Here is a 21,777-nt window from a genome sequence, read left to right on the forward strand (position 1 = left end):
CGCGTCACCCCCCCCACCACCCGCCCCCCCTCTAGAGTCCATGCGAGGCCTGTAAGAACAATTCGGGGGGAGGTGTGTGTCACCCCCATATACCGTCTCCCTGTACACTGATATGTGACTCCTGTGGGAGGAGCTTCCCTTCATCCCTGGATAACGCCCCCAGCATGGCTCCTCCTTCCTTCCATACTCTCCCCGCCCCAATGATGTCACTTCCGGTCTGGGCTCAGCTATACAGGAAGGCTGACAGAAGCTGAGCCATCCATAATGTCTTCTATCATTTCAACAGCAGGAGGTCCATTCTCACCCACCCCCACTGCACCATCCCTGACTCCTTCCACCCCCACTGCACCATCCCTGACTCCTCCCACCCCCACTGCACCATCCCCGACTCCTCTCACCCTCACTGCACCATCCCCGACTCCTCTCACCCTCACTGCACCATCCCCGACTCCTCCCACCCTCACTGCACCATCCCTGACTCCTCCCACCCCCAATGCACCATCCCCAACTCCTCCCACCCCCAATGCACCATCCCCGACTCCTCCCAACCCTCACTGCACCATCCCCGACTCCTCCCACCCTCACTGCACCATCCCCGACTCCTCCCAACCCCACTGCACCATCCCTGACTCCTCCCACCCCCACTGCGCCATCCCAGACTCATCCCACTGCGCCACCCCTGACTCATCCCACCCCCACTGCGCCACCCCTGACTCCTCCCACCCCCACTGCGCCATCCCTGACTCCTCCCACCCCCACTGCACCATCCCCGACTCCTCTCACCCTCACTGCACCATCCCTGACTCCTCCCACCCTCACTGCACCATCCCCGACTCCTCCCACCCCCACTGCACCATCCCCGACTCCTCCCACCCCCACTGCACCATCCCCGACTCCTCCCACCCCCACTGCACCATCCCCGACTCCTCCCACCCCCACTGCACCATCCCCGACTCCTTCCACCCCCACTGCACCATCCCTGACTCCTTCCACCCCCACTGCACCATCCCTGACTCCTTCCACCCCCACTGCACCATCCCTGACTCCTCCCACCCCCCACTGCACCATCCCCGACTCCTCTCACCCTCACTGCACCATCCCCGACTCCTCTCACCCTCACTGCACCATCCCCGACTCCTCCCACCCTCACTGCACCATCCCCGACTCCTCCCACCCTCACTGCACCATCCCCGACTCCTCCCACCCTCACTGCACCATCCCCAACTCCTCCCACCCCCAATGCACCATCCCTGACTCCTCCCACCCTCACTGCACCATCCCCGACTCCTCCCACCCTCACTGCACCATCCCCGACTCCTCCCAACCCCACTGCACCATCCCTGACTCCTCCCACCCCCACTGCGCCATCCCAGACTCCTCCCACTGCGCCACCCCTGACTCCTCCCACCCCCACTGCGCCACCCCTGACTCCTCCCACCCCCACTGCGCCATCCCTGACTCCTCCCACCCCCACTGCGCCATCCCTGACTCCTCCCACCCCCACTGCGCCATCCCTGACTCCTCCCACCCCCACTGCGCCATCCCTGACTCCTCCCACCCTCACTGCACCATCCCCGACTCCTCCCACCCCCACTGCACCATCCCCGACTCCTCCCACCCCCACTGCACCATCCCGACTCCTCCCACCCCCACTGCACCATCCCTGACTCCTTCCACCCCCACTGCACCATCCCTGACTCCTCCCACCCCCACTGCACCATCCCCGACTCCTCTCACCCTCACTGCACCATCCCCGACTCCTCTCACCCTCACTGCACCATCCCCGACTCCTCCCACCCTCACTGCACCATCCCTGACTCCTCCCACCCCCAATGCACCATCCCCGACTCCTCCCACCCCCAATGCACCATCCCCGACACCTCCCACCCTCACTGCACCATCCCTGACTCCTCCCACCCCCACTGCACCATCCCCGACTCCTCCCACCCCCACTGCACCATCCCTGACTCCTCCCACCCCCACTGCGCCATCCCAGACTCCACCCACTGCGCCATCCCAGACTCCTCCCACCCCCACTGCGCCACCCCAGACTCCTCCCACCCCACTGCGCCACCCCTGACTCCTCCCACTTCCACTGTCACTCCGCCTCCTTCCACCCCATCCTCCTTCCACTGCACCATCCCTGACTCCTCCCACTTCCATCCCCACTGCACCATCCCTGACTCCTCCCACTTCCACCCCCACTGCACCATCCCTGACTCCTCCCACTTCCACCCCCACTGCACCATCCCTGACTCCTCCCACTTCCACCCCCACTGCACCATACCTGACTCCTCCCACTTCCACCCCCACTGCACCATCCCTGACTCCTCCCACCATCACTCTGTCTCCTTCCACCCCCTGACTCCTCCCACTTCCACTGTCACTCCGCCTCCTTCCATCCCAACCTCCTCCCACTTCCAGCATCCCTGATTCCTCCCACTGTCACTCCGCCTTCTTCCACCCCCAGCCTCCTCCCACTTCCACCATCCTCCTCCCACTGCACTATCCCTGACTCCTCCCACTTTCACTGTCACTCTGCCTCCTTCCACCGCCCACCCCCAGTCTCCTCCTACTTCCACATCCTCCTCCCACCTCCATGGCACCACCTGACTCCTTCCACTGTCACTCTGTCTCCTCCCACTTCCACCCCCACTGCACCATCCCTGACTCCTTCCACTGACACCCTGCCTCCTTCTACCCCCAGCCACCTCCCACTCCCACCGGCCTCCTCCCACTGCATCATCCCTGCCTCCTCCCACTTCCACTGTCACTCCACCTCCCACTTCCACCGTCCTCACCCAGCCTCCTCCCACTTCCACCGTCCTCACCCAGCCTCCTCCCACCTCCACCGTCCTCACCCAGCCTCCTCCCACTTCCACCGTCCTCACCCAGCCTCCTCCCACTTCCACCGTCCTCACCCAGCCTCCTCCCACCTCCACCGTCCTCACCCAGCCTCCTCCCACCTCCACCGTCCTCACCCAGCCTCCTCCCACTTCCACCGTCCTCACCCAGCCTCCTCCCACTTCCACTGTCACTCCACCTCCCACTTCCACCGTCCTCACCCAGCCTCCTCCCACTTCCACCGTCCTCACCCAGCCTCCTCCCACCTCCACCGTCCTCACCCAGCCTCCTCCCACTTCCACCGTCCTCACCCAGCCTCCTCCCACTTCCACCGTCCTCACCCAGCCTCCTCCCACCTCCACCGTCCTCACCCAGCCTCCTCCCACTTCCACCGTCCTCACCCAGCCTCCTCCCACTTCCACCGTCCTCACCCAGCCTCCTCCCACTTCCACCGTCCTCACCCAGCCTCCTCCCACTTCCACCGTCCTCACCCAGCCTCCTCCCACTTCCACTGTCACTCCACCTCCCACTTCCACCGTCCTCACCCAGCCTCCTCCCACCTCCACCGTCCTCACCCAGCCTCCTCCCACTTCCACCGTCCTCACCCAGCCTCCTCCCACTTCCACCGTCCTCACCCAGCCTCCTCCCACTTCCACCGTCCTCACCCGGCCTCCTCCCACTTCCAGCGTCCTCACCCGGCCTCCTCCCACTTCCAGCGTCCTCACCCGGCCTCCTCCCACTTCCAGCGTCCTCACCCGGCCTCCTCCCACTTCCAGCGTCCTCACCCGGCCTCCTCCCACTTCCAGCGTCCTCACCCGGCCTCCTCCCACTTCCAGCGTCCTCACCCGGCCTCCTCCCACTTCCACCGTCCTCACCCGGCCTCCTCCCACTTCCACCGTCCTCACCCGGCCTCCTCCCACTTCCACCGTCCTCACCCGGCCTCCTCCCACTTCCACCGTCCTCACCCGGCCTCCTCCCACTTCCACCGTCCTCACCCGGCCTCCTCCCACTTCCAGCGTCCTCACCCGGCCTCCTCCCACTTCCACCGTCCTCACCCGGCTTTTTCTGTCCTCTTTCCGCTTACACGTTCCCCTCCATATCAGAGCCCATCCCATCCCCGCCTATAACTGAGCTTCTCCATACCGGAGATATAACTTGGCTCTTTCTTTGAGAACTCTCGGGTGTAAGCCATCCGGTTTTTGGTTTTTCTAGACTTTTTTGACCACTGGGCAGCCTCAGAAGTAAGTTTAATGGCAGGTTATGAACTTTCCTGTTTATTATTCTCCTCATTTCTATAAACAGAGGAGAAGAATGGATTGGGTATGGCTGCCTTCTACCTTCCCCCTGATCCGCCTTCCACATTTAGTGGGAGGGGCTTCTGTCCTCATGTCCCCTCCCTTTTCTATCATCCATGTGAGGTTTCCAGGGATGGGTAAAACTGCACCCCATAGCACCTATATGTAGACGTTACACCCATCAGAGGGCGCTGTGTACATTGGGGCCCTATTCAGTCTGCACCAGGGGCCCATAGCTGATTTTGGACGTTTGCCCCCTAATAAAGATACCATCAGTCTATAATTTTTTTGGTGGTTTATTATAACAGAGAGAGAATAACAACAGAAATATCCAAAAAAACACATTTCATAAAATGTATAAATTGATTTTCATATTAATGAGTGAAATAAGTATGTGATCCCCAATCAATCAGCAAGATTTCTGGCTCCCAGGTGTCTTCTATACAGGTAACAAGCTGAGATTAGAAGTCCTCTCTTAAAGGGAGTGCTCCGAATCTCAGCTTGTTTCCTGTATAGAAGACGCCTGTCCACAGAATCAACCAATCAGATTCCAATCTCTCCACCATGGAGACCAAAGATCTGTCCAAGGATGTCGGGGAGAAGATTGTAGAGCTACACAAGGCTGGAATGGGCTACAAGACCATCAGGAAGAAGCTTGGTGAGAGGAGACGACAGTTGGTGGGATTATTATTCACAAAATAACGATGGGATCTCCTCGGTCTGGGGCTCCATGGAAGATCTCACCTCGTGGAGGATCAATGATCAGGAGAACGGTGAGGAATCCGCCCAGAACTACACCGGAGAATCTTCTCCATGATCTCAGCTGGGACCATAGTCACCAAGAGAACAATCGGGAACACACTACACCGCGAGGGACTGAAATCCTGCAGCCCCCGCAAGGTCCCCCGCTCAGGAAATCACATGTACAGGTCCCCCCGCTCAGGAAATCACATGTACAGGTCCCCCCGCCCAGGAAATCACATGTACAGGTCCCCCCGCTCAGGAAATCACATGTACAGATCCCCCGCTCAGGAAATCACATGTACAGGTCGCCCCGCTCAGGAAATCACATGTACAGGTCGCCCCGCTCAGGAAATCACATGTACAGGTCCCCCCGCTCAGGAAATCACATGTACAGGTCCCCCGCTCAGGAAATCACATGTACAGGTCCCCCCGCTCAGGAAATCACATGTACAGGTCCCCCCCCCGCTCAGGAAATCACATGTACAGGTCCCCCCTGCTCAGGAAATCACATGTACAGGTCCCCCCGCTCAGGAAATCACATGTACAGGTCCCCCCGCTCAGGAAATCACATGTACAGGTCCGTCTGAAGATCACTAATGAACATCGAATGATTCCGAGGAGAACCGGGGGAAGGGTTGTGGTCAGAGGAGACCGAAATCCAGATCTTTGGCATCAACTCAACTCACCGTGTTTGGAGGAGGAGGAGGAATGCTGCCTATGACCCCAAGACCACCATCCCCCACCGTCATACATGGAGGTCCTTTGACCCCAAGAACACCATCCCCCACCGTCATACATGGAGGACCTTTGACCCCAAGAACACCACCCCCCACCATCATACATGGAGGACCTATGACCCCGAGAACACCATCCCCCACCGTCATACATGGAGGACCTATGACCCCAAGAACACCATCCCCCACCGTCATACATGGAGGTCCTATAACCCCAAGAACACCATCCCCACCGTTATACATGGAGGTCCTATGACCCCAAGAACACCACCCCCACCGTCATACATGGAGGCCCTATGACCCCAAGAACACCATCCCCCCACCGTCATACATGGAGGTGGAAACATTATGCTTTGGGGGTATTTTTCTGCTAAGGGGACAGGACAACTTTACTGCATCAAAGGGACGATGGACGGGGCCATGTACCATCAAATATTGGGTGAGAACCTCCTTCCTTCAGCCAGGACATTGAAGATGGGTCATGGATGGGTCTTCCATCATGACAATGACCAAAAACGCACAGCCAAGGCAACAAAGGAATGGCTCAAGAAGAAGCACATTAAGGTCATGGAGTGGCCTAGTCAGTCTCCAGACCTTAATCCCATAGAAAATATGTGGAGGGAGCTGAAGGTTGGAGTCACCAAAACGTCATCCTGGAAACCTTAAAGTGGAGGTCCACCCTAAAATGGACCTCCGCTCATCGGAATCCCCCCCCCCTCCGGCGCCACAATTGGCACCTTTCAGGGGGGAGGGGGGTGCAGTTACCTGGATAATCCAGGTATCTGCACCCACTTCCGGGATAGCTGTCTGCGGAAAGGGGCGTAGATTACGCCCCTTTCCGCAACTGCCCGCCCCTTTGCGCAAGTGCCCCGCTGCCTGCTGGGAAACACACGGATCCCAGAGGCAGCGGGGACCGTCCGGATTGCGCCGCGCGGCTCGCGCATGCGCAGTAGGGAACCGGGAAATGAAGCCGAAAGGCTCCATTTCCTGATTCCCATACCCAAGATGGCGGCGGCAGGACCCGACAGACGACCTAGCGATCGGCTTCGGGTGCCGACATCGCGGGCGCGCTGGACAGGTAAGTGTCACTATTTTAAAAGTCAGCAGCTGCAGTATTTGTAGCTGCTGGCTTTTAAAAAAAAAAAAAAAAACGCGGAGTCCCGGCGGACTCCCGCTTTAATGATTTGGAGAAGATCTGCAAAGAGGACAAAATCCCTCCTGAGATGTGCGAACCTGGAGGCCAACTCCAAGAAACGTCTGACCTCTGTGATCGCCAACAAGGGTTTCTCCACCAACTACTAAGTCATGTTCTGTGAAGGGTTCACATACTTATTTCACTCATTAAAATGCAAATCAATTGATAACTTTTATGAAATGTGTTTTTTCTGTTATTTTCGTCTCTCACTGTTCTAATAAACCGACCGTGTGTATGTAGATAGACATTACAACCATTGGAGGGCGCTGTGTATTGAGGGGCCCTCAGTTTGCACCAGGGCCCCATAGACCTTTACATTTCCTGGGTACGTATTGCTTAGTGTTGTGTTTTCTCTATTTCAGGATGGAGAAGTATCACGTCTTGGATCTGATTGGAGAAGGATCATTCGGGAGAGTTTATAAGGGGAGGAGACGGCACAGCGGAGAGGTGGCCCCATTTCATTCTATTCCTATATCTTATCAGAGGTGTCACATCTCTATCCTACAATATAATATACTACCTATGCATCTCACCCCTCCCCCATTACTGTTATAGTGTACTTGGCCTGGGGGGGAGGGACACATAGGTATCTTATACATCTCACCCCTCTTCCTCCATACAGGGATGTACTCTTGATAGGAACCCTCTTAATCTCTTGCTGCGGTGAGACCTCTGCTTCCTCCCTGATTGTTGATGTATGCCATTACTCTGGCGTTGTTGTCGATGATTTTACAGCTAAAGGTCCAGGATGCCAATTGGGAGACGATATTCCTCCGACACCCAAGTCTCCTGCACTGACAAGGTGTCCAGGACCCCCCCAGCCCCCATCCTTCCTTTTGGTTCTTCAGTTAGACTTTCCTAAGCAGAATTTCCGAGCCACCAAGCCCAGGACAACCAGGTCTCTGGTGCCGGGAGAATCGGTCTGTATTATAGGCATCTGGTGACTGCAACTGCCTCAAAGGACAACACCACCCTCCCCACAACTCTTTTGCAGAAACAAAGCGTGGGGCGAATCCTGGACTGAAGAGTCCAAGGCTGGGAAAGGAGACTTTGGCGTTTTTCTCCTCCCCGGGAGTGGAGACTTTGGTGTTTTTCTCCCCCGGGAGTGGAGACTTTGGTGTTTTCTCCTCCCGGGAGTGGAGACTTTGGTGTTTTCTCCTCCCGGGAGTGGAGACTTTGGTGTTTTTCTCCTCCCGGGAGTGGAGACTTTGGTGTTTTTCTCCTCCCCGGGAGTGGAGACTTTGGTGTTTTTCTCCTCCTGGGAGTGGAGACTTTGGTGTTTTCTCCTCCCCGGGAGTGGAGACTTTGGTGTTTTTCTCCTCCCCGGGAGTGGAGACTTTGGTGTTTTCTCCTCCCGGGAGTAGAGACTTTGGTGTTTTTCTCCTCCCCGGGAGTGGAGACTTTGGTGTTTTCTCCTCCCGGGAGTGGAGACTTTGGTGTTTTCTCCTCCCGGGAGTGGAGACTTTGGCGTTTTTCTCCTCTCCGGGAGTGGAGACTTTGGTGTTTTTCTCCTCTCCGGGAGTGGAGACTTTGGTGTTTTCTCCTCCCGGGAGTGGAGACTTTGGTGTTTTTCTCCTCTCCGGGAGTGGAGACTTTGGTGTTTTTCTCCTCCCCGGGAGTGGAGACTTTGGTGTTTTTCTCCTCCAGGGAGTGGAGACTTTGGTGTTTTTCTCCTCCAGGGAGTGGAGACTTTGGTGTTTTTCTCCTCCAGGGAGTGGAGACTTTGGTGTTTTTCTCCTCCAGGGAGTGGAGACTTTGGTGTTTTTCTCCTCCCGGGAGTGGAGACTTTGGTGTTTTTCTCCTCCCGGGAGTGGAGACTTTGGTGTTTTTCTCCTCCCCAGGAGTGGAGACTTTGGTGTTTTTCTCCTCCTGGGAGTGGAGACTTTGGTGTTTTTCTCCTCCCCGGGAGTGGAGACTTTGGTGTTTTTCTCCTCCCCGGGAGTGGAGACTTTGGTGTTTTTCTCCTCCAGGGAGTGGAGACTTTGGTGTTTTCTCCTCCCCGGGAGTGGAGACTTTGGTGTTTTTCTCCCCCCGGGAGTGGAGACTTTGGTGTTTTTCCCCTCCCGGGAGTGGAGACTTTGGTGTTTTTCTCCTCCCCGGGAGTGGAGACTTTGGTGTTTTTCTCCTCCCGGGAGTGGAGACTTTGGTGTTTTTCTCCTCCCTGGGAGTGGAGACTTTGGTGTTTTTCTCCTCCCCGGGAGTGGAGACTTTGGCGTTTTTCTCCTCCCGGGAGTGGAGACTTTGGCGTTTTTCCCCTCCTGGGAGTGGAGACTTTGGTGTTTTTCTCCTCCCGGGAGTGAAGACTTTGGCTTTTTTCTCCTCCCGGGAGTGGAGACTTTGGTGTTTTTCTCCTCTCCGGGAGTGGAGACTTTGGTGTTTTTCTCCTCCCCGGGAGTGGAGACTTTGGTGTTTTTCTCCTCCCCGGGAGTGGAGACTTTGGCGTTTTTCTCCTCCCGGGAGTGGAGACTTTGGCGTTTTTCCCCTCCTGGGAGTGGAGACTTTGGTGTTTTTCTCCTCCCGGGAGTGAAGACTTTGGCGTTTTTCTCCTCCTGGGAGTGGAGACTTTGGTGTTTTTCTCCTCTCCGGGAGTGGAGACTTTGGTGTTTTTCTCCTCCCCGGGAGTGGAGACTTTGGTGTTTTTCTCCTCCTGGGAGTGGAGACTTTGGTGTTTTTCTCCTCCCCGGGAGTGGAGACTTTGGTGTTTTTCTCCTCCTGGGAGTGGAGACTTTGGCGTTTTTCTCCTCCCGGGGAGTGGAGACTTTGGTGTTTTTCTCCTCCCGGGAGTGGAGACTTTGGTGTTTTTCTCCTCCCGGGAGTGGAGACTTTGGTGTTTTTCTCCTCCCCGGGAGTGGAGACTTTGGTGTTTTTCTCCTCTCCGGGAGTGGAGACTTTGGTGTTTTTCTCCTCCCGGGAGTGGAGACTTTGGTGTTTTTCTCCTCTCCGGGAGTGGAGACTTTGGTGTTTTTCTCCTCTCCGGGAGTGGAGACTTTGGTGTTTTTCTCCTCCCCGGGAGTGGAGACTTTGGTGTTTTTCTCCTCTCCGGGAGTGGAGACTTTGGTGTTTTTCTCCTCCAGGGAGTGGAGACTTTGGTGTTTTTCTCCTCTCCGGGAGTGGAGACTTTGGTGTTTTTCTCCTCCCCGGGAGTGGAGACTTTGGTGTTTTTCTCCTCTCCGGGAGTGGAGACTTTGGTGTTTTTCTCCTCCAGGGAGTGGAGACTTTGGTGTTTTTCTCCTCCCCGGGAGTGGAGACTTTGGTGTTTTTCTCCTCCCCGGGAGTGGAGACTTTGGTGTTTTTTCTCCTCCCCGGGAGTGGAGACTTTGGTGTTTTTCTCCTCCTGGGAGTGGAGACTTTGGTGTTTTTCTCCTCCTGGGAGTGGAGACTTTGGTGTTTTTCTCCTCCTGGGAGTGGAGACTTTGGTGTTTTTCTCCTCTCCGGGAGTGGAGACTTTGGTGTTTTTCTCCTCCCGGGAGTGGAGACTTTGGTGTTTTTCTCCTCCCGGGAGTGGAGACTTTGGTGTTTTTCTCCTCTCCGGGAGTGGAGACTTTGGTGTTTTTCTCCTCTCCGGGAGTGGAGACTTTGGTGTTTTTCTCCTCCCGGGAGTGGAGACTTTGGTGTTTTTCTCCTCCCGGGAGTGGAGACTTTGGTGTTTTTCTCCTCTCCGGGAGTGGAGACTTTGGTGTTTTTCTCCTCCCGGGAGTGGAGACTTTGGTGTTTTTCTCCTCCCGGGAGTGGAGACTTTGGTGTTTTTCTCCTCCCCAGGAGTGGAGACTTTGGTGTTTTTCTCCTCCTGGGAGTGGAGACTTTGGTGTTTTTCTCCTCCCCGGGAGTGGAGACTTTGGTGTTTTTCTCCTCCCCGGGAGTGGAGACTTTGGTGTTTTTCTCCTCCAGGGAGTGGAGACTTTGGTGTTTTCTCCTCCCCGGGAGTGGAGACTTTGGTGTTTTTCTCCCCCCGGGAGTGGAGACTTTGGTGTTTTTCCCCTCCCGGGAGTGGAGACTTTGGTGTTTTTCTCCTCCCCGGGAGTGGAGACTTTGGTGTTTTTCTCCTCCCGGGAGTGGAGACTTTGGTGTTTTTCTCCTCCCTGGGAGTGGAGACTTTGGTGTTTTTCTCCTCCCCGGGAGTGGAGACTTTGGCGTTTTTCTCCTCCCGGGAGTGGAGACTTTGGCGTTTTTCCCCTCCTGGGAGTGGAGACTTTGGTGTTTTTCTCCTCCCGGGAGTGAAGACTTTGGCTTTTTTCTCCTCCCGGGAGTGGAGACTTTGGTGTTTTTCTCCTCTCCGGGAGTGGAGACTTTGGTGTTTTTCTCCTCCCCGGGAGTGGAGACTTTGGTGTTTTTCTCCTCCCCGGGAGTGGAGACTTTGGCGTTTTTCTCCTCCCGGGAGTGGAGACTTTGGCGTTTTTCCCCTCCTGGGAGTGGAGACTTTGGTGTTTTTCTCCTCCCGGGAGTGAAGACTTTGGCGTTTTTCTCCTCCTGGGAGTGGAGACTTTGGTGTTTTTCTCCTCTCCGGGAGTGGAGACTTTGGTGTTTTTCTCCTCCCCGGGAGTGGAGACTTTGGTGTTTTTCTCCTCCTGGGAGTGGAGACTTTGGTGTTTTTCTCCTCCCCGGGAGTGGAGACTTTGGTGTTTTTCTCCTCCTGGGAGTGGAGACTTTGGCGTTTTTCTCCTCCCGGGGAGTGGAGACTTTGGTGTTTTTCTCCTCCCGGGAGTGGAGACTTTGGTGTTTTTCTCCTCCCGGGAGTGGAGACTTTGGTGTTTTTCTCCTCCCCGGGAGTGGAGACTTTGGTGTTTTTCTCCTCTCCGGGAGTGGAGACTTTGGTGTTTTTCTCCTCCCGGGAGTGGAGACTTTGGTGTTTTTCTCCTCTCCGGGAGTGGAGACTTTGGTGTTTTTCTCCTCTCCGGGAGTGGAGACTTTGGTGTTTTTCTCCTCCCCGGGAGTGGAGACTTTGGTGTTTTTCTCCTCTCCGGGAGTGGAGACTTTGGTGTTTTTCTCCTCCAGGGAGTGGAGACTTTGGTGTTTTTCTCCTCTCCGGGAGTGGAGACTTTGGTGTTTTTCTCCTCCCCGGGAGTGGAGACTTTGGTGTTTTTCTCCTCTCCGGGAGTGGAGACTTTGGTGTTTTTCTCCTCCAGGGAGTGGAGACTTTGGTGTTTTTCTCCTCCCCGGGAGTGGAGACTTTGGTGTTTTTCTCCTCCCCGGGAGTGGAGACTTTGGTGTTTTTTCTCCTCCCCGGGAGTGGAGACTTTGGTGTTTTTCTCCTCCTGGGAGTGGAGACTTTGGTGTTTTTCTCCTCCTGGGAGTGGAGACTTTGGTGTTTTTCTCCTCCTGGGAGTGAAGACTTTGGTGTTTTTCTCCTCTCCGGGAGTGGAGACTTTGGTGTTTTTCTCCTCCCGGGAGTGGAGACTTTGGTGTTTTTCTCCTCCCGGGAGTGGAGACTTTGGTGTTTTTCTCCTCTCCGGGAGTGGAGACTTTGGTGTTTTTCTCCTCTCCGGGAGTGGAGACTTTGGTGTTTTTCTCCTCCCGGGAGTGGAGACTTTGGTGTTTTTCTCCTCCCGGGAGTGGAGACTTTGGTGTTTTTCTCCTCTCCGGGAGTGGAGACTTTGGTGTTTTTCTCCTCCCGGGAGTGGAGACTTTGGTGTTTTTCTCCTCCCGGGAGTGGAGACTTTGGTGTTTTTCTCCTCCCGGGAGTGGAGACTTTGGTGTTTTTCTCCTCCCGGGAGTGGAGACTTTGGTGTTTTTCTCCTCCCGGGAGTGGAGACTTTGGTGTTTTTCTCCTCCCGGGAGTGGAGACTTTGGTGTTTTTCTCCTCCCGGGAGTGGAGACTTTGGTGTTTTTCTCCTCCCGGGAGTGGAGACTTTGGTGTTTTTCTCCTCCCGGGAGTGGAGACTTTGGTGTTTTTCTCCTCCCGGGAGTGGAGACTTTGGTGTTTTTCTCCCCCCGGGAGTGGAGACTTTGGTGTTTTTCTCCCCCCGGGAGTGGAGACTTTGGTGTTTTTCTCCCCCCGGGAGTGGAGACTTTGGTGTTTTTCTCCCCCCGGGAGTGGAGACTTTGGTGTTTTTCTCCTCCCGGGAGTGGAGACTTTGGTGTTTTTCTCCTCCCGGGAGTGGAGACTTTGGTGTTTTTCTCCTCCCGGGAGTGGAGACTTTGGTGTTTTTCTCCTCCCCGGGAGTGGAGACTTTGGTGTTTTTCTCCTCCCGGGAGTGGAGACTTTGGTGTTTTTCTCCCCCCGGGAGTGGAGACTTTGGTGTTTTTCTCCCCCCCGGGAGTGGAGACTTTGGTGTTTTTCTCCTCCCGGGAGTGGAGACTTTGGTGTTTTTCTCCTCCTGGGAGTGGAGACTTTGGTGTTTTTCTCCTCCCGGGAGTGGAGACTTTGGTGTTTTTCTCCTCCCGGGAGTGGAGACTTTGGTGTTTTTCTCCTCCCGGGAGTGGAGACTTTGGTGTTTTTCTCCTCCCGGGAGTGGAGACTTTGGTGTTTTTCTCCCCCCGGGAGTGGAGACTTTGGTGTTTTTCTCCCCCCGGGAGTGGAGACTTTGGTGTTTTTCTCCCCCGGGAGTGGAGACTTTGGTGTTTTTCTCCTCCCGGGAGTGGAGACTTTGGTGTTTTTCTCCTCCCGGGAGTGGAGACTTTGGTGTTTTTCTCCTCCCGGGAGTGGAGACTTTGGTGTTTTTCTCCTCCCGGGAGTGGAGACTTTGGTGTTTTTCTCCTCCCGGGAGTGGAGACTTTGGTGTTTTTCTCCTCCCCGGGAGTGGAGACTTTGGTGTTTTTCTCCTCCCGGGAGTGGAGACTTTGGTGTTTTTCTCCCCCCGGGAGTGGAGACTTTGGTGTTTTTCTCCCCCCCGGGAGTGGAGACTTTGGTGTTTTTCTCCTCCCGGGAGTGGAGACTTTGGTGTTTTTCTCCTCCTGGGAGTGGAGACTTTGGTGTTTTTCTCCTCCCCGGGAGTGGAGACTTTGGTGTTTTTCTCCTCCCGGGAGTGGAGACTTTGGTGTTTTTCTCCTCCCGGGAGTGGAGACTTTGGTGTTTTTCTCCTCTCCGGGAGTGGAGACTTTGGTGTTTTTCTCCTCCCGGGAGTGGAGACTTTGGTGTTTTTCTCCTCCTGGGAGTGGAGACTTTGGTGTTTTTCTCCTCCTGGGAGTGGAGACTTTGGTGTTTTTCTCCTCCCGGGAGTGGAGACTTTGGTGTTTTTCTGTGAGGAAGTAAAAGTCTGGCTTGAGCTGTATCCAGGATTAGACCCAGATGCTCCAAGAGATCACTCCAACACTGATGTCCAAAGGCTCAGGACTCGGTCACACCTCTGTAGTCAGGACTAGATTCATCAGGTCATCTAGGTGACCTGCAGTGTGGATGTCCTGAAAGCACCTTGGTGTATACCCGACCAGCAGAAACAATCTGAAATGACGGGGCGCACAGCAAAGCGAGGAGATTGCTGATGAGGACGAATGGTGGGCACTCCACAATTGGAGGTTATGACAGGCCTAGTGGAACCCATGCAGACTTTCTGAACCACAAGGAAGACATTTTAAGCCTCGTAAACGCGCTTTGATTTTGGGACGACACAACATCCGATTTTTGTGGCATGCTCGTCTGGAAAGTGAAGAGGTTTCTAACAATACGAGAATTCTCGTTTGACAGAATATGTCAGAAGTGACGGAATGCGTTGAATAATTTTTGTATGTATTCTTTCGTTTTCTGAGCATGCACACGATTACTAATGAAACAAAGATCAGACGTTGAGTTCACACCCGCCAAACATTTTATAGTCTGCACATCCAGCTTTTGTCTGATGAAAAAGTGAAATCGGCTGTCGACAGTACCGTGCGATAACAGTAAGATTGGCGGACATTCGGTCGTCGTAACACAATTGACGTCTGAAAATCAAAGCGTGTGTACGGGGCTTTGGGGCCTTAAAATCGAAGATTGGGCAGGTGCCCCTTCGGAGTTGAACTGTAAACTAGTTGGAGTAGAACACTGAACTTTTCTGCTCCATTCATTACATCCTTTTTGATGGTATCCTGGGCAGCTCTGAAAGGAAGATGTCCCTTGAAAGGCATGAGGAACAAGGGCTTCTTATGTGCAGTATTTGAAGACCAAAACTTCAGCCTATGAAGCCCTATTCACTGACAGGAGGTCCACCTGGGAAACTGGACTGGAGACCTCTAGTGACCCATCCACAGGCTACGGGCGTGAGCTCCTAATTTCGGGGTACAGGACTAGGCCTTAGGTACCCATGAACCCCACTAGTAAGAGTAGGTTCAGGTGGCCAAAAGTGAGTAGGTCACTGTAGGTATCAGCAGAGGCGAACTGAGGAAAGTTCCACATGTCACTTGCAATCAGGAACAGTAGTGGGTGGGGCTTCTTCAACATTGCATGGTAAAAAAAAAAGGTGGACCATGCGTGCGTAACTCTCCACCCAACAGATACTACCTTGGCATCAACCCTTCTATACTAAAACTGATGGAAGTGAAATAAGATGCCCAAAAGTCCTAATAACGAGGTCACTCCTGGTGCTTGGCCAGCACAGCCAAAGGTGACCCTTCAGAGACGGGGTCACAGCTGCCTCCTCGCGGTGACCCTTCAGAGAATGGGTGTCAGAAACCATGAATCAGACCGAGACAGAAGTACAATTAAATCACACTTGTTTGTTAAATAAAAAGGTAAATAGAGTAAGCGTATTCAAAGCATAGCCAGAGTCCAGTAACCGGATCGAGTAGGCAGCCAGTCCAGAGTTCAATAACCAGATCGGGTAATCAGCCAGGCCAGAAGTCAGGGATCCAAGTAGAGCAACAGCAAGCAGGATAAGGAGCCAGGAGGGATGTCAGCAAGCCAGTCTTTAAACAGAACCGCAGGAGATGGTTTCTTGTGATGTGACCAAGGCGAAGGCAGAGATGAAATGAGCTGGACAGCTTTAAGTAGGCAGGTCAGACGAGCAAGATCAGGAACACCTGGGTGATTGTGGAGAGAGAAGAGAGCTGGCAATTAGCCGACAGCTGAGCAGCCAGCACAGAGAAGGAAGGGCTAAGCCAGCCGTGACACAGGGTCACAGCTGCCTCCTCGCGGTGACCCTTCAGAGACGGGGTCACAGCTGCCTCCTCGCGGTGACCCTTCAGAGACGGGGTCATAGCGGCCTCCTTGCTGTGAGCCTTCAGAGACGGGTCACATCGGCCTCCTTGCTGTGAGCCTTCAGAGACGGGGTCATAGCGGCCTCTTCGCGGTGACCCTTCAGAGACGGGGTCACAACGGCCTCCTCGTGGTGACCCTTCAGAGACGGGGTCACATCGGCCTCCTCGCGGTTACCCTTCAGAGACGGGGTCACATCGGCCTCCTCGCGGTGACCCTTCAGAGACGGGGTCACAGCGGCCTCCTCGCGGTGACCCTTCAGAGACGGGGTCACAGCGGCCTCCTTGCTGTGAGCCTTCAGAGACGGGTCACATCGGCCTCCTTGCTGTGAGCCTTCAGAGACGGGGTCATAGCGGCCTCTTCGCGGTGACCCTTCAGAGACGGGGTCACAACGGCCTCCTCGTGGTGACCCTTCAGAGACGGGGTCACATCGGCCTCCTCGCGGTTACCCTTCAGAGACGGGGTCACATCGGCCTCCTCGCGGTGACCCTTCAGAGACGGGGTCACAGCGGCCTCCTCGCGGTGACCCTTCAGAGACGGGGTCACAGCGGCCTCTTCGCGGTGACCCTTCAGAGACGGGGTCATACCGACTTTGAACCTGCAGGACACTATGTTCTGGAAAGGGCCACAATGCAGAGCCCAGTGTCCATGGCTTCCAAGCCTAGCCCCCAATGTCCAGTCCAGCAGGGTATGAGTGTGGCTGCGGGAGGGCCGGATAGTGGAATACAGAGGCGGCTCACACGGCAACATAAAAAGTTCAACTTTCCTCTGAAGCACAGAAATAGCGGCTGGGAGTGGGAGGGGTCATATTGGGCAGGCCCACAATTTTGTGTCCAATCCTCATGTAGGTGGCAGTATAACCCAACAGCCTCTGAATTCCTGCGCCCCTCAATCAGGAACGATGGTGAAGTCTCTGCACATGAGCAGAATCTTTAGTCAGACAAGCTCCTCCTCCTCCATCTCCGTGACGCTCCGGTCTTCTTGCTCCTCAGGTTGTGGCCCTGAAGTTTATTCCTAAAGTGGGCCGATCCGAGAAAGAGCTCCGAGGTCTGAAGAGAGAGATCCAGATTATGAGCGACTTGTGTCACCCCAACATTGTGCGCATGCTGGACAGCTGTGAGACTGAGCGAGAGGTAAGAGACGCCCCAACACTGTGCGCATGCTGGACAGCTGTGAGACTGAGAGAGAGGTAAGAGACACACCAACACTGTGCGCATGCTGGACAGCTGTGAGACTGAGCGAGAGGTAAGAGACGCCCCAACACTGTGCGCATGCTGGACAGCTGTGAGACTGAGAGAGAGGTAAGAGACACACCAACACTGTGCGCATGCTGGACAGCTGTGAGACTGAGCGAGAGGTAAGAGACGCCCCAACACTGTGCGCATGCTGGACAGCTGTGAGACTGAGCGAGAGGTAAGAGACACCCCATCACTGTGCGCATGCTGGACAGCTGTGAGACTGAGAGAGAGGTAAGAGACACACCAACACTGTGCGCATGCTGGACAGCTGTGAGACTGAGCGAGAGGTAAGAGACACCCCAACACTGTGCGCATGCTGGACAGCTGTGAGACTGAGCGAGAGGTAAGAGGGACCCCAACACTGTGCGCATGCTGGACAGCTGTGATGGGTGACGTGTCCTCTTCTCTGGTCAGGTGGTGGTTGTGACGGAGTACGCAGAGGGAGAATTGTTCCAGATCCTGGAAGATGATGGTAATCTGTCGGAGGATCTGGTAAGAGACGCTCTCATTGATGGGTCTGGGAATGATGGTATGGCTGAGCTCTCCCGGGTGACGGTTGTGTCTATGTAGGTGCGGGATGTCTCTGCACAGCTGGTGTCCGCTCTCTATTACCTCCATTCTCATCGTATCCTCCACCGAGACATGAAACCCCAGAACATTCTACTGGGGAAGGACGGGACCATCAAACTCTGCGACTTCGGGTGAGTCTGACCCGCCTCCAACTTCACAGTGTAATACATGGATGGTGACCCCCCCCCCCCCCACCATAGGACTGCTACAATGTAATACATGGATGGTGAACCCCCCATAGGACTGCTACAATGTAATACATGGATGGTGACCACCCCCCATAGGACTGCTACAATGTAATACATGGATGGTGACCCCCCCCATAGGACTGCTACAATGTAATACATGGATGGTGACCCCCCCCATAGGACTGCTACAATGTAATACATGGATGGTGACCCCCCCCCCATAGGACTGCTACAATGTAATACATGGATGGTGACCCCCCCCATAGGACTGCTACAATGTAATACATGGATGGTGACCCCCCCCATAGGACTGCTACAATGTAATACATGGATGGTGACCCCCCCCATAGGACTGCTACAATGTAATACATGGATGGTGACCCCCCCCCCATAGGACTGCTACAATGTAATACATGGATGGTGACCCCCCCCATAGGACTGCTACAATGTAATACATGGATGGTGACCCCCCCCATAGGACTGCTACAATGTAATACATGGATGGTGACCCCCCCATAGGACTGCTACAATGTAATACATGGATGGTGACCCCCCCATAGGACTGCTACAATGTAATACATGGATGGTGACCACCCCCCCATAGGACTGCTACAATGTAATACATGGATGGTGACCCCCCCCCCCCCCATAGGACTGCTACAATGTAATACATGGATAGTGACCCCCCCCCCATAGGACTGCTACAATGTAATACATGGATAGTGCCCCCCCCCCCATAGGACTGCTACAATGTAATACATGGATAGTGACCCCCCCCCATAGGACTGCTACAATGTAATACATGGATGGTGACCCCCCCATAGGACTGCTACAATGTAATACATGGATGGTGACCACCCCCCCATAGGACTGCTACAATGTAATACATGGATAGTGACCCCCCCCCCATAGGACTGCTACAATGTAATACATGGATGGTGACCCCCCCATAGGACTGCTACAATGTAATACATGGATGGTGACCACCCCCCCATAGGACTGCTACAATGTAATACATGGATAGTGCCCCCCCCCCATAGGACTGCTACAATGTAATACATGGATAGTGACCCCCCCCCCATAGGACTGCTACAATGTAATACATGGATAGTGCCCCCCCCCCATAGGACTGCTACAATGTAATACATGGATGGTGAACCCCCCATAGGACTGCTACAATGTAATACATGGATGGTGACCCCCCCCATAGGACTGCTACAATGTAATACATGGATGGTGACCCCCCCCATAGGACTGCTACAATGTAATACATGGATGGTGACCCCCCCATAGGACTGCTACAATGTAATACATGGATGGTGACCACCCCCCCATAGGACTGCTACAATGTAATACATGGATGGTGACCCCCCCCCCCATAGGACTGCTACAATGTAATACATGGATAGTGACCCCCCCCCCATAGGACTGCTACAATGTAATACATGGATAGTGCCCCCCCCCCCATAGGACTGCTACAATGTAATACATGGATAGTGACCCCCCCCCCATAGGACTGCTACAATGTAATACATGGATGGTGACCCCCCCATAGGACTGCTACAATGTAATACATGGATGGTGACCACCCCCCCATAGGACTGCTACAATGTAATACATGGATGGTGACCCCCCCCCCCCCCAACCATAGGACTGCTACAATGTAATAAATGGATGGTGACCCCCCCCCCAACCATAGGACTGCTACAATGTAATACATGGATGGTGACCCCCCCCCAACCATAGGACTGCTACAATGTAATAAATGGATGGTGACCCCCCCCCCCCATAGGACTGCTACAATGTAATACATGGATGGTGACCCCCCCATAGGACTGCTACAATGTAATACATGGATGGTGACCCCCCCACAGGACTGCTACAATGTAATACATGGATGGTGAACCCCCCATAGGACTGCTACAATGTAATACATGGATGGTGACCCCCCCATAGGACTGCTACAATGTAATACATGGATGGTGACCACCCCCCCATAGGACTGCTACAATGTAATACATGGATGGTGACCCCCCCCCCAACCATAGGACTGCTACAATGTAATAAATGGATGGTGACCCCCCCCCAACCATAGGACTGCTACAATGTAATACATGGATGGTGACCCCCCCCATAGGACTGCTACAATGTAATACATGGATAGTGACCCCCCCCCCATAGGACTGCTACAATGTAATACATGGATGGTGAACCCCCCATAGGACTGCTACAATGTAATACATGGATGGTGACCCCCCCCCCCCCCACCATAGGACTGCTACAATGTAATACATGGATGGTGAACCCCCCATAGGACTGCTACAATGTAATACATGGATGGTGACCCCCCCATAGGACTGCTACAATGTAATACATGGATGGTGACCCCCCCATAGGACTGCTACAATGTAATACATGGATGGTGACCACCCCCCCATAGGACTGCTACAATGTAATACATGGATGGTGACCCCCCCCCCCCCATAGGACTGCTACAATGTAATACATGGATAGTGACCCCCCCCCCCATAGGACTGCTACAATGTAATACATGGATAGTGACCCCCCCCCCCCATAGGACTGCTACAATGTAATACATGGATAGTGCCCCCCCCCCCATAGGACTGCTACAATGTAATACATGGATGGTGACCCCCCCATAGGACTGCTACAATGTAATACATGGATGGTGACCCCCCCCCCCCCCCAACCATAGGACTGCTACAATGTAATAAATGGATGGTGACCCCCCCCCCAACCATAGGACTGCTACAATGTAATACATGGATGGTGACCCCCCCCCAACCATAGGACTGCTACAATGTAATAAATGGATGGTGACCCCCCCCCCATAGGACTGCTACAATGTAATACATGGATGGTGACCCCCCCATAGGACTGCTACAATGTAATACATGGATGGTGACCCCCCCACAGGACTGCTACAATGTAATACATGGATGGTGAACCCCCCATAGGACTGCTACAATGTAATACATGGATGGTGACCACCCCCCCATAGGACTGCTACAATGTAATACATGGATGGTGACCCCCCCCCAACCATAGGACTGCTACAATGTAATAAATGGATGGTGACCCCCCCCCAACCATAGGACTGCTACAATGTAATACATGGATGGTGACCCCCCCCCCCCAACCATAGGACTGCTACAATGTAATACATGGATGGTGACCCTCCCATAGGACTGCTACAATGTAATACATGGATAGTGACCCCCCCCCCCCCATAGGACTACTACAATGTAATACATGGATAGTGACCCCCCCCCCCCATAGGACTGCTACAATGTAATACATGGATAGTGACCCCCCCCCCCCCCCATAGGACTGCTACAATGTAATACATGGATAGTGACCCCTCCCCCCCCCCCATAGGACTACTACAATATAATACATGGATAGCGACCCCCCATAGGTGAAATATGTGTTTGTTATAATGTAACCATATTCACATAAAGGTTTAACCACTCGCCACCACGCCAATTCTCCGCTTTCAGCGCTCTCTCTCACTTTGAATGACAATCACACATGACACTGTTTTTTTATCCTTTTTATTTTTTTTCCCACACAAATAGAGCTTTCTTGTGGTGGGATTTAAACACCTCTGGGTTTTATTTTTTCCTAAACACTGATGGGTGCTAATAGGTGGTACTAAAAGGCGGCACTGGTGAGCAATGATAGGTGGCTCTGATAGGCGGCACTGGTGAGCAATGATAGGTGGCACTGATAGGCGGCACTGGTGAGCAATGATAGGTGGCACTGATAGGCGGCACTGGTGAGCAATGATAGGTGGCTCTGATAGGCGGCACTGGTGAGCAATGATAGGTGGCACTGATAGG

The 21,777-nt window shown here is 54.3% G+C and overlaps 1 protein-coding gene across 3 annotated transcripts in view; it reads left to right on the plus strand.

The window, feature by feature from the left end:
- STK36 (serine/threonine kinase 36) overlaps window positions 1-21,777 on the plus strand; it is a 68,557-nt gene that overhangs the window by 112 nt on the left and 46,668 nt on the right. The window contains exons 2-5 of one of the 3 annotated variants that reach the window (XM_077479081.1): window positions 7,175-7,259; window positions 16,911-17,051; window positions 17,571-17,648; window positions 17,727-17,857. In XM_077479081.1, the coding sequence (XP_077335207.1) occupies window positions 7,176-7,259; window positions 16,911-17,051; window positions 17,571-17,648; window positions 17,727-17,857 (434 nt within the window). In that variant the 5' untranslated portion in view covers window position 7,175. Of the gene's footprint in view, window positions 1-7,174; window positions 7,298-16,910; window positions 17,052-17,082; window positions 17,500-17,570; window positions 17,649-17,726; window positions 17,858-21,777 lie in introns of those variants that run through there. The other 2 variants (XM_077479083.1, XM_077479084.1) reach the window with 2 other exon arrangements.

This window comes from Lithobates pipiens, unplaced genomic scaffold (genome assembly GCF_037356315.1).
Source record: "Lithobates pipiens isolate NorthernLeopardFrog02 unplaced genomic scaffold, aLitPip1_a1.2 Scaffold_132, whole genome shotgun sequence".
Lineage (NCBI taxonomy): Eukaryota > Metazoa > Chordata > Amphibia > Anura > Ranidae > Lithobates > Lithobates pipiens.